The sequence below is a fragment of the Lissotriton vulgaris genome, chromosome 7 (genome assembly GCF_964263255.1).
Source record: "Lissotriton vulgaris chromosome 7, aLisVul1.2, whole genome shotgun sequence".
NCBI lineage: Eukaryota > Metazoa > Chordata > Amphibia > Caudata > Salamandridae > Lissotriton > Lissotriton vulgaris.
In genome coordinates this window covers 253,263,131-253,277,166 of record NC_141695.1, presented here as the reverse complement: position 1 = coordinate 253,277,166, position 14,036 = coordinate 253,263,131, and the positions used below count along the sequence as shown (strand labels likewise).

The 14,036-nt window shown below is 41.1% G+C and overlaps 1 protein-coding gene across 1 annotated transcript in view; it reads right to left on the bottom strand.

Annotated features, from left to right (window-relative positions):
- Positions 1-14,036, bottom strand: part of LOC147701319 (putative methyltransferase DDB_G0268948) — a 339,388-nt gene that overhangs the window by 47,505 nt on the left and 277,847 nt on the right. Inside the window, exon 7 of the mRNA XM_086928627.1 lies at positions 2,034-2,171. Within this exon, the coding sequence (XP_086784753.1) occupies positions 2,034-2,171 (138 nt within the window). The remainder of the gene's footprint in view (positions 1-2,033; positions 2,172-14,036) is intronic.

The following is a 14,036-nucleotide window of genomic DNA, read 5'->3' as shown; positions in this document are numbered from 1 at the left end:
GGAGTGGTCAGACTGGCTCTTTGCACCTATTTTCTCTCCACATACTGCAGGGGCATTGCTGCCACCAATGTCCAGTCTTATTATGCAGCCTGACACCTTCCAGTATTAAAAGACTAGTGATAAGGCCCGAGGACCAACCTGTATGTCCCGTTGAGAGATGGCTGCTGGTGGACCCTTTGTTATACAAATACCTATACGATCACTAGAACTTGCAGGCTCATCCTCAGCCACTAAAGTAGTTATTTTGACATGACGTCAGTCCCATTGTCACATAGGCTGGTAGAAAACCTAACACGGGTGGCCCCACTGTGGTGCGATAGGCTTCTCCCCCAACTGAAACACCTACAGGGTTCCTAGGGATCTGACTGGATTGGGATATCCTCTATGGGCAATGTTCTCCGGGGTTTCTACCCTCAAATCTTTTTGAGAATTGCAGGAAGAATTTTCCATGCCCCCTCCCCAAATTTATAAATACTTACAATTTCGCCACACACTACAACCATATTTTAAAAATCTTACAGACCTCCCCGTGTTTAGCCCTCTAGAAGGAAAGCACCTCATGGGTGACCTAGGGGAACATAGAATTTCCAAAATGTATCAGACGATAGTTACCCATAGTACTCCGACACTTGAAACACTATGGGAGACAAGGCAGTTAGATGTAGGTCCCACTGACAATGACAATTGGAGGGAGGCTTTAGAGTCTCCCCGGAGGCAGCGATCTCCACACGTTTGTACCTGATTCCACCTAAATACTTGAACAGAGCCTATTACACATGCTTAAGGCTCAGGAAGACAGGGCTCATAACCCCTGAATACTTATGCTGAGTGGAGAAGAAGCCACCTTCCGACACACAGTTTGGACTTGCTCTACCCTAAATCGATTCTAGAAAGGAGTACTCACATGTCTAGCTGAGGTGCTAGGCTGAAACATTCATAGCACACAGCAGCTTGCATTGATACACATCTTATAATATATAGGTGGGAACAGGTATAAGCACCCCCTTCTACTCCTTGGCCTTATCCTTGCCAAATGGCTTATAGCCTGTTCCCGGAGGGCTGAATCCCTACCTCTGCTGGGGGTTTGGAAGAGAGAGACTGATTTCTGCATGGGGTTGAGGGAGCCATTGTTTTGGGCTCTGGCTGCCCCCTAAGAAACACGCCTATAGAAACACTGGGCCGAATTACAGAGGTATTGTACTGGCCCCATCGCCATCAAGTTTTCCTTCACTAGACTCAGAGGTATTCTCTTATAGCTTAAACAAGGAACAGATCCGCTGCCAATAGGTTAATAACAGTGTCCATCAGCTGAGGATTTGACAAAGGGACAGAGACAACTCTCTAGTATTATCCTTCGTATGTTCTCTTCGTAGCTTCTTCATTGTTTTTTAGTTTACAAAATTTGATATTGTTTAGTCATGCTAATTCTGCATATCTGCTTGTACTTGTATACTATGGCTCAAACCAATAAAGTATGTTCCTAAAAAGAAAAATATTGTAAGTTACCTTTGTGAATCAGGCCCAAAGAATATACAGAGTTCCATGATATGTGTTACAGGGTGCCAAGTTAATGTCAGGCTATGCATAAGTGCAAAATATGCAACCTGAGAGTAGGAGCGAGTATAGATGCGTTTATATTCATTCTCATTTAAGAGTATATCGATACCTTCAACAACATGGTAGAATAATTATGAATATAAAAATACACTTTCTGTACAGAGGTTCAACAAAGCACTTTCTCATAGGAAACATCCCTACTTGACACATTTGTCATTCGTTTTTTGGACTTCAAAGATTGTGGAAACTGTTAAGGCGAATATTGAACATTAAAGTTGTGTGTGATTACTCCACCACTTATTATTCTACATGAACAGAATGACTGTAAACATGCTAAAATACTATTTAGGCATGTCCCATGAGGAAACAGATCCATTAGCAGTGGACACATAGAGCAGTCTGGCATCACTTCTGTTTGCCAAATGGTCTCATGAAGTCATTCATCTTGTGTTATTGTAGCATACTGTTTTTATTACCTTTCTTGTAATTGTTGGAGAAATGTGTTTGCATCTTCTGGATTTTTCAAGAAGAAGTTCTGAAACATCCCAAGTGATTCCATAAACCCCATCAATTCTGCAACTGATATGGTTCTCTTTAACAAAATCTTGGTAACTCTGTAAACACAATAGAGAATACAGTCTGTGGAATATGCCATCATCCTGCACTGACAAATACATCTTTCATTAAGGGAACTGATTCTGGTTGTAAAGCATGAAAGGCTTGCAAGAGGAAAATAAGGCCGAAGTTATGTAAAGCATAAAACCGGAGGGAATTTGTTTGCACATTTTCCGTTCTTTGGGTAGCAAGAGACTAAGGACACTGTCTTTTAAACCAAAGGCCTAAGTAGGAGTTGGTTTATCACGGAGAATCCTTAAATTGCTGATTGCAATGTTAAATCTGTAAGTGAATACATTGGTCAGATTTCCCTACCAAACATGTAATAAAATGCAGAAAACACACAATGATTTCAACTTCCAAAATATTGGTATTCAGAAGTAAGAACATTTTTTACAGTACCCCTTTCCCCCATAAATGTAAATCTGATTCTATGTATGATCATATTTCTGAATTGCCTAGCACATGCTCAGTTAAAACTTCACAAATTGAATCGATTAAACCAGTTCGGATATCTAAATAAATCACAACAGCTTCTGCAAGATTGAGTGATTTTTGTGGTTTCACATTTTTGGTGATTTCCACAATTAATGCTTTTAGACAATTACATACATTATATTCACAGAAATATCTCACAGTGCTAACCTTTGTAGAGAGTACCACATAAGCAGTCATGTTGGTCATGAAACTGCCCCTGCTGGTCTGGACCTCTCCCAGTGAAACTTCTATTCTATGATCAGAGAATTACCAAGGTCCTGAAAAGAGACTACTGGAACTGGTTGGAGGAAAACTACTGAACCAGTTAAACATAAACAACTCTTGCCTACTGCTGTGCTAACACTTTGCTATGTCTTTGGAATGAAGTAAGTCCTGTGGACTGTTACCGTGGAGAAAGACGAGGAACCATTTATATCTGGATTTATTTTTCTGTGGACTGGAAATGGAGTTGTGAGACACCTCTTCAACAAATTGAACCTTTGGATTGCACTATGAGACCACTAATAATGAGGGTATCTGTATTTCCCATGTCGAATAATCTTTTAAAATATATAAAAGACTGCGGGGAAACTTCAAGTCTATCTGAAAAAAAGCATTACCTTGGGGAATGGAATTCATCTCACAGGTGTTTGATATATTTGAGGAATAATGTGGAATACTATATTGGGACTAATCAACTAAAATATAAGACTTCAAAGAGCCCTTCTCATCTACAGCTTCCAATAATATCCCACTGTTTATTTTTTACTTTAAAGTACCAAAGGTAAAGCATTTGATTGAAGAGGTCCATGACTAGTCCCCCATGAAGGCAGATTCAGTCTGAGGCAACTATCCTTTACATTCTAACATGTTTGTGTTACTATCCAATTGTTTTTGACGACACTGTGTTTGTTTTTCTTGTTTTGTTTGACTACTACTTTTACTTTCCTTGTTTTAATATTCCTATTTTCTGTATCTAATTTAATTATGAAATGGTATGCTATTTGTGAGAACATGCCACTTTTGTTTGATAACTAACACTGCAACGGGTATGATCCTTCTAGTTTCTGAACTCTAGAGTACTTCTGTCCAGTTCCAAGTGTAGGAAGGTGGATATCTGACTATGGTTACCCCCAAACTTTTTGCCTAGTGTTTAGCTGGTTTTTTACATAGTTGGCCTGGGATCCTGCTATTCAGGGCCCCAGGCTAATTGCTCTCTCCTTAAAATGGACTCCATGTACCTTAGGTGCATATACAATTGGAACTGGTTCACCTTATAGGCCCCCGTAACCGTGTACCATAGGTACCCAGGGCATAGGTGAAGCCAAGGCCTATCAGGGGCTGCAGCATGTATTGTGCCACCCCTGGCCTGGCCTCCATATTTGACACAACTGGCTGATCACTCAGCTGGGGTAAGTTGGTGTAATCACCTCTTGCTTAGATATAGTATCCCTATATCTAACCTTAACTGGACACATAGTAACCTATAAGTCACTCCTATGGCAGGCCTTAACAATCCTGGAGGCAGAGTGCTTGGTTTCATGTGAGATGGTGCTCTAGCATGAGCTGAGCCTGTCTGCAGCAGTCGGGAACAACTCCCTTAGCTGTTCCGGGATATTGCAATACCATATACTCTTAAGTGCATTATAATCCTCGTGGTTATATGCTAACTTTGGTTTGGCTTTATCAAAACATGTCGAGTAAGGTGTCATACGAATTGGAATACTATCCCCTCGACAGTTCTGTTGACGGGGATAGCATTCCACCCTTCTAGAGGGACACGACATGCACATAGCCTTAACCCCGGTTAAAGTTAACCAGAGCCTCAGCATCACAAAATGGATGCTGCCACCACAGACACAAGTCTGACCTCTTGCTGCTGGGAGTCCTTCCAGCGAGGGAGACTTGGACAAAGGGTTTCCTGCCTTGGGAGGTGCGAGCACCACCCCAGACAGGATTTTGTGTATTGGGTAGGACAGGGCTGAATAGAATCAGACATGCCCGGGGCACACAAGGTGTCCCCGTGCATAAGCCAGTCCAAACCGGTCCTGGGACTTTCCAGACCCAGGCCTGGTGAGGAGCTGGACAAAGGAAAGGGGGTGTAACCGCCCCCCTTCCTGGTCCCACCCAGAGGAGGGACCTAGCAGGTGATCCACCCCTCAGATTAGGAATAAGAGTGGGAGCAGTGCCATAGCACCTCAGATAATCCTGAATCAACTTGAAACTAAGAAGACGACTGGACTTCGACATTCTGCTGCACAGAAGACTGAAGAGCATCTCCCTTGTGGCCTAGGAGTGGCCACCCGGTGAACGCAGGCACCATTCAGCAACTCGACGTCTGCTTTGTCGCCGCCTCCCACCGGAGTCCGAGCCCAGAGTCTGATGAGACCCAGACTCCCAGACTTCTCACAGCCCGATCCACAGTCCCTGCAAAGAAGGGACCCGTGAAGGCACCGAGAGACATGGGACCGGACATCTGGAAAGACCCCCGAGAAGCTGACTGTGCAGCACCCGATGCACCCTCAACGCTGTGCTTTGGGGTTCGAAAGCCCCACAACCGAGCAGCCCTTGCACCGAAGATCAGCCCCCCAGCATCTCCACGATCTGCGTGGGGCCCTTTTGCATCGTGCCACTCGACGCACCATCCGGGCCACTTGCCACGTGGTCAGCGGCCATCTTGGCAACGAAACCTACAATCTACACAAGGGGTCTGGTGGCTCTAGACGTGCTCTCACTCCTGTAAAAAGGAGCACACACTCTGACCTTATTGGTCTGAGTGATAAGCCTTTTTCACTTCCTGCGTGGCTTGCATTAGCAAAGGCCTGTTTGCTCCGATCAAGTTGCCGATACCGCCATCAGATAGAGCCTTCGTGGGACAGCTCGTGATCGACTCCTGGACGTCCTCGACCTCTTCGTGTCTTTGTGGCTGCTGAGAGAAGCAACACCTCATCACCTGTTTGCACCCGACATCGCCTGGTTCCAATCTGGTTCCACAGTAGTCACTGGCTAGTGACTTTGAACATTGTCCCCTCTGCTTTCAGGTCTTCACCACTTCAGATCCACCCTTGGATCCACCAGAACTCTTCACATCAAGCCGCCTGCAGCATCTTCAGCTCCAAGCACCATCGACCAGCGTGACGAAACCCGACACTACTTCGACCCTATGCACCCGCTTCCTGTGGGTGAGGTAACTCAGCAACACCGGTGTTGCCACACTGGTATACACCTCTAGGGCCTGTGTCTCAAGTTTCCGCTTTCTAGGTCACTCGGGAGGTTCCTAACATTCTAACTTTCTAACTTTTACGCACCATAGACTTTGCATTGGTGAGTGCGTGCACTTTAAAAACTGCACCTGAGTCCCGCTGGCCTTTCCCGATTTAGTCACTGCTAGTCCCGAACAGCTCCAGCGATTCCCAAGGCCCTAGGCCTGTTTCCTTTTAGATTGGTATCTCTTATACCACTTTCTTAGTATATGGTTTAGGTGGCCCCTAGGGCTCATCCATATTGTGCAACTTTTGTGTATTTTAAACTGTGTTTTGTTTAACGCTTGTGCTTCTGTGCTCATAAAGAGTTCAGGAGATATTTGCAGTTAATAAATATATATTGAAAGATTGTTGAGCTACGAAAAAATCCAAAGGTTGAAATTTGGAACAGTGTAATGTACCAAATGCATCCCTTTGAAAAAGGATTTTGGCATCACAAAATTAAAATGTTATGTTTGGAGCTGCTTCAGCCAAAACTAACAGCTGCAGCCATACATGGTCTAGCAACTGTCCAGACCTGGGAGGAGTTTGTTGGATATTGCCTTCAACCTTACACCGCCTGAGGATTTCAACTTAAATAAATAAAACGACCAATCTTGAAGTTAAAAACGTAGATTTGGATAACCTGGTTCAGTATATCTAACCTCCCTTTCACTGTGGTGAGTCTCAGATCAATGCTTTACTTTTTCTTGGCACTTTTTCACTTTTCATATTGATGAAATTTTATCAATTTTGTATAATTTTCTTACAAACTGGTTGTGAGATTTGAGTTGTGTGTTTGCTTTTTTGACTATTTTAGTGCTGCTAAATACTTGTCCCATTTTCCTAATGTGTCTGCCTGCTCTTTGCCATAAGTAGTTTCATTTATTACTTGTATATGACTCATGTCCCCCGAACTAATAATACATTTTCAAACATTCTTGATTTCTGTACATTATCATAGTTCCAATGTTGCACATGTACCACATTCACTCCTCCGAGTAAAACGTTGCTCTTAGAGCAGAGCTGCCAAATGTAGGCAATTGAGCTCCCATTACACTGCCTTTTTGGAGACAGATTATCGTGGGGATGTCATTCAGAGATCATTTCACTCATAATTTAGCAATCTGAATTCCTACATTGTAGCCACATCGCCATCTCTAATATGGGTCAACCACAGCTGAGGTTGGCTGTAGGTCCTGACCTCTGACTAGACATTTGTTACTTTTTAAAAATGTAATTCAGTATTTTCTAAAGCGAATTCGGATTTAAAAAAAACATTTAGTCAAATCGGTGGGTCTTTAAAATTACCATTTTTTGTATGGTGTACCTCCAAATTGTTTTCTTGATTGTTTTTATTGGCTGTAGAACTTATAGATCTTTACCCCTATTAACCAGCTAAACAGTCGCTGTGCTCCCCCTTCCAACATCATGAAATTGGTATTCCCCTAATTGGCACATGTAATATACTTATAACATCTGTTATATATGGTACAAAAGTCTATCCAGGACCTTTAAATTAAATGTCACAAGAGAACTGCAGCACCCATTGTGCTTCCCACTGTGGCGACGGTATGAGCACAACTGCAAGCTTACCATATTTAGCCCAGCAGTCCAGTTTAAAACCTGCAAATGCGACCTATCAAAATAACCCCTTTTACATAAGCCTGCCATTTACTTTCCTATATTAATAAGTAACTACAAAGTAGGCTTTAGTACCCACAAGGCAAGGTGCATAGTATTTAAAAGTAAAACATGTAAAAGATTAATGTTAATTAGCCTTATAGTAATAAGTTTCCAAAATCTATTTTCACTGTGGGAGGGGTGGCTGTTCCATGGGAAAGCATACAATACAATATTACATTTAATAATGTTATCACTGGCTATGTAAGACCTACAAAATTCACTCCTGTTTAAATATTTATTACAAGTGCAAATGTCTGGCACAGTTGTACTTGTAATAAATGTTTTGGAAATGCTAGTGAAGAGACTCCTTGAAAATACGTGAACTTGCTCTCAGAGATGAGCCAAATGACTTGGTTATGGGGAGGTGATCTTTCCAGCTGGCAGGATGACTGTCTGGGCTTTGCTCTCAAACTTAGTTATCTTTAAAGATGTCTACCCTGTTACAGACATGCCAGCTGACAACTAGACAGGCCGTCTTTGTTTCCCCAGTTAGGTATGCACCAATGCTAGAGAAAGAGGAGCTGCTCCCAAAACTGTTTTATAGGGGCCACAGAGAAGGGATTGCTCATTTCCATGGCCCCAATTCTGGTGTAGAAATACAAGCTCTGCACATCTTGGTTATATTTAGAGAGGGGTACAGTGAAATTGTTTGCAATAGGGCATAGCTTAATGCTCCAAATGTGGGTAGGTCACCCCTCTGTATTTTTACCCAATCTATTTAGGGTGAGCCAATAGTTGTACACAACCACAGACTAATGTCAAGCATACATTTGAGATCCTCAGGACACTATCTTGACCTGAAGAAGAACAGAAGAGAATTGGACCTGTTGTCTGTGACCTGAGTAAAGCCTAGAAGACCGGACCCGCTCTCCTCATTGTATTCTGGACAAAGACGCAGACTCCAGGGGTCATCTGGTTGACCTCCTGTCCAAGCTACAATGAAACAAGAAGCTACCAGAGTTGTATTTTGCAACTACCTCCTGACTAGTTCCAACCGATCTGCTGTTGGCCTCTGCTGGAATTGGTCATGACCCCAAAGTGCTGTCCTTAAGGTCCTGGACCATTAGCTGATGTTCTAGTGAACTCCCCTAAATTCTTCCTGAAACATGGTACTGAGAAACAATTTGGCTTAAAAGACCTGCAGGGGACAGTGGCCAATTTGCTAAGGCGTTCTGTTGAAAGTGCAATGCCACTTGGCCAAAGATCTAGGTTTCTCCAACTTATTGATTTTCTGCATTAACAGATCCAATTCAGTGGGACCTCGGAGAGGACGTATCAGGTCTTGTGGAGCTCTATTTAGTTACAACCTGCAGCTTTGCTCCACTGGAAGCATCCAAGCTCTAAAATAGTGACTACATACTACGGTAAAGGTCTTCACTGGGCGAAGGCACCAAAAGTTACCTGACCAGCTGATGACCTTCCATGGGTGTGAAATTGAAATTTCTCCTGCTCTGACATTCCCCTCCAACTGTCAACAGCTGTACAGAGACTGCACCTAGTAGTGATCTGGCGATGTGGAAGCTTCTTCAGCCACAGACTCCTTACTTACCTCACTGAGGATTTTTTACTTCAATTAAAGTGAATAAATCAAAAGGTCATTCTTCCGACCATGACAAACCTGGTTCCTGAATCTGACCTGTGGTCTCTTGTGGTCAGAGTTATCATTCACCTAGGTACAGTCAAGTGAAACTAGGTGACCACGGTTTGCTTAACACTTTGTTGTACTAATTTCACAATTAAATGTAAAAATTGAGCACTCAGGTTTACCTCATTGGATTCTTGTAATTTTTCTGTTATTGTATGTATTAAAATATACTCCATATTTTTTTTATTTGTTTTGGATTTTTCTTGTGTTGTGTTTTGACTTCATTACTGCTTTGGTATTGCAGAAACACTTTACACATCTAATTTCAGCCTTTCTGCTCTTTTCTATAGCTCCTAAGGGCTTGGGATTAGATCATTTTGTGACCCAACTACTTCATCTTAATGATAACTGAGGTTGTAACTGTAGGCGGGTACTCTCCCACTTCAAATAATTCCTAAATTCAACAAATACCCCAATTTCCTACAGTGGGTTCCCTATGCTCTTTATGTTCCTTTTGTAGTTTGTTCTGGATTTGGGGACTAAGAGGCCGGTAATGGTGACATCAACATTTTCAGTGATTTTTTAGGAAAACACATCTGATGATTTTGAAACTGCAGATCAATATCCACAATCAAAACTCAAAATTGAACTACTCAGATTATTTTTATTATGCAGATCTGACAATTGGGTAGAACCCTTCTTTGTCTCCCCACTCAGGTATGCACCAATTCTAGAGGGAGAAGAACTGATTACAAACGGCCAAAGTGAAAAAAACACCTTTGGCCAATCATATTGGCTTCTTTTTAAAATGCTATCCTTCAATAAGTAGTCCAGATACATCCAAGATTTAACCTCTTCATGACCAACATGAGCTCCTCTTTAAACTCTAATTTCTCAAAAGTTACTTAATTGATTTATACCAAAAATCACAATCCTACAAAAGGCTTAGGCAGGGTTTTCTGTAACATTAACAAAATACCTTATAGGAAAACATGGGAACTCACATTTTTGGGTAACCGACCTCTTTCTGTGCCCACTTGATGGATCTGCACAAAATGTGCACACAATTTGCCTTAAAGTACCCAAAACAAAGGCACATTTTTACTATATTTGTTCTTTTGCTCCTGTTTTGTGTATATTGATTTGCATATTAATTCAGTTTTGTTTGACACATCTGGATGAAATATGGCAAAGATTTATCGAAGTCAGGTCACCATTAACGTTTTCAAAGGTTTGCTTATTCATGAAGGTAGGAGAATGTTTATAATAGGAGGTCAAATCTATACTTTTACTGATACTTGAGAGATCATTTCACAAATCAACATGATATTTGGCAAACCTATTGTATGTTTATTTTTCCCTTTTGTATGTTGTGTTTTATACAGATCAGTCAAAAAGAAGCACATTTAAAAGAGGGGGCTACATTTTTTTTATATTTTAAAATCTTTGGTGATAAAGTATAAGCCTTATTATCTTCAGCTTATACTTGATAGATCCAGTTACGTGCAGATCTATGGAGAAGGGTGGACCGAGTTTATGTGTAAATAGCTTGTCCAGTGCTTAATGAATCAATAAGTCAGCAAGTTGAGCCCAGTGTAAGCATATGATGTTTCAGGCCGATCTGGTGAAGGGCAAATTTAAAATTGGATCCGTCTTTTTTATCTTCTAATATTGTGTGCCAGTATTTTGGACTGATATGAAATTTGGCTGAACCTTGGCATGTTTACCTGCCCCTTAGTACTTGAAGTTTCCTGCAAATGCATCAACAGGGGGCTGAGTTCATCAGAAATGGTGCAATGATGTGCCTATTTGGTTATTATTTACTAACCTGCTGCAGTTTTCCTTTGACAGATGCACACATTCTTTAATAATGCGTAGGATTGGTTAGCATAGTGCCTGACCCGTAACCTGGACATCTACTTTATTTGTGTCCTCTGTTTAATGGGTTTGCAAACCAAATTCTAGTTCTTAAAATTCAAAATGGACAGCATGAGCTAAAATGTCTTTGCCCAATGGGGTTCAGTGTAAGTAGACAAGGTTACACAAGGTTTTTATTAGAGATTTAGATCTTACAATGAGCTCTACAATATATAAATACATCAATTATTTCAACTTTGAAAAAGAGCTTAAAAATGTAAACATTTTGTGACATATTAATTCATTAACAGGGCAATTTATTATCTCCATGGATGCTTTTGCTGTTGCAATTCTATATTTTTCTAAAGTGGTTTTAAAAATCTCTGTTGGTAGACCTTTAAAAAGTGAACAGACAAATATAACATGCTTGATGGTCTCTACTTCATTGCAACATAGGGTGCATGTTCTTTCCTCCCAAAAAACATTCTGCCATGCATCTTTCACAGTTTTTAGCTGTAAAAATTTCAACTTAGATAACATTATGCACCTTTGAACTCTGTGTTCCAGGTTCTAGTTCACATACACTGCTACCTGACATGGTGTATAGGGGCTAAGCCTTCCTATCACCTTAGTACCCACAATCCCAGGACCGACTAGCTATAGTGTCTCATTCTCTCTCCTACACAGCGAAAATGCAAATGATTAGACACCACAGAACACAACACTCCTGACTCTCTCAGAAATCACGGTAACAAGATGTAACAAGATGTACATGTTTGCTCATTTACTCATGCTTGTCCACAATAAGAATTGACAGAGACACTGATATAGTATTGTGCTCTATAATGCAGTATAAGAGCCACTACCCGCAGCAAAACGCATGAACCTAAAACAGTTAGCATTGTAACAAGTCCATATATTATAAAGAGAGATGTCATCTTATAAAGACAGTGGATAAAAGGACCATAACGCATAACCACCCTCCCCTTGGCAAGAAGAAGTATTATTATATAATAAAAGATCTCTGGGATTTGTCAGCAGACCCCATTCCTTAGTGCTTAGATGGTATATATACATCATAGGAACTGCATGGCTCTTTCCCTGAAAAGTTCCCTCTCCAAGTGAGTGTTAAACTAACATGCATCCCAATAATATCAAAGCATGAATTTTCCAGCCGCCGCAGCTGTGTTAGCATGTTTTGTCTAGTTGCTAGGGACTGACCAGAACAGAATAACAAGGGGCAGTGTTTATCAACCTTGCTCACTGTATTCAGACTAAGGTCCAGGAACAGACCGAGATCGCACAAAGCAGATGGTTCTCATGTGAAAGGCATAAACAGAATCTTGCAAAATAAAGTCATGTAGTAACCTGGGCAAAACCAGCATCATGACAGCAGAGCTCATACTCAGCCGCGGAGTGTGTTACGGTGTGCCAGGAAGGCGGGGCGGGGGAGGGGCAGGGTGGGGGTGCTAAAAAACCGGACCGTAACTCCCTCCACGGGCCGTGGCTGCTCATGCTAACTTAGCGATGTCGACATTGACCCTAGCGGCCATATGACAATCCATATTATTCTCCATAGAGGAATTTTTCATGGTATGTTTTAAATTATTTTTAAGGTGGACACAGCTCATATTCTGAATATTTCATTTAGGAAAAGAAAAATGCTGAAGTACAGATAAAAGGGCCATAAGACTCCTTAGAGACTTTCTTTGGCATGTAGAATATAATGATACCATGTTCAATAGTGGCTAGTCCTCTAATGTAAATGCTCACAATCCTAAATTTAGCTTTAGAGCTTTTATCAAAACCGTGGAATTTAAAGTGCAAATAGTGCGAAGAATCTTCCCCTCCACCTTATGCATAGAGTGCCATTGATTAGTATTAATTGTCTCTATAGCATATGAAAGGGTCAATGAAATATTCATTTTGTATACTGTTGACAAATGATTAAAATATCAACAACCAGTTGATCAGTAAAGTGCCTTGAATGCATTTCCATGAGCATATGCCTTATTTTATATATATATGCAATAGGTTCATTGTCAGGTACATTTGCTGACATAATTCTTTCAATTTAAGGATATGATTATACTACTTATATGGTAGAAATAGAGACCACTTATGCTCTGAATTGGTCCAACACCCTTTTGTACAAAACCTCATGAGTAAGATGACAAAATATCAAGACGTTCTTAGAGGCCTCTGGGAGTCAGGACTAGCAAGATAATATTGTCTGCATAAAGGAGTGTTCCTAAATACTAAGATCCTAATTTTGGGGCATCACTGTCAACCTTACTCTACACATGGGGTAAATCTGCCTTATACAAAGAATAAAGCGGGGGCCAAAAGGCATCCTTGCTTCAAGCCATTTCTGGTCAGACCCCGCCTACTTCCTACTTCCTAACATAACATGACAGCAGGTAGCCGTGTAAAGAACAATGCATGGTCTTAGGAGACAACCTAGCATTTCCATGGCACTCATCATTTTCTAAAGACGTGGCTGTCTATGTGATCAAAAGCAGTTAACAAATCCATGTAAGCCACATACAAATGTGTCCCCCTTAGTTTCACATATTTCTGCAATACGAGATGAATTGCAGGTATATTACCTAAAGTCAATTGACAAGCATTGACTGCTCACATTTTTATAATATTTCTTTCCTTCACCCATTATAGTAGATTAGCTAAAACACATTTGGAAAAAATCTTTCCTGCTATGTAAGTTATATGGGCCTTTTTTTGTTGCTGTGAGATAATACTACCGCTCCATGAACTAGGGCGGGATCACCCAGTAGAATACCAGTAGATAAGTGGCCCAAAGGTCCAGATCTAAATGAATGATAGTGACAGGTATTTGGTTCGGACCAATTGCCCTGGTAATCCTAGCTGCTTTAAGATTATGTAACACTTACTGTATAGTAGGAGGAGAAAGTGAAAGCATCTTTAAGCTGATACCTTATCTAGGGACTCTAAACCACTGTTACTAGGTTTGTGTGTTAAAAACATAGATAGAGTTT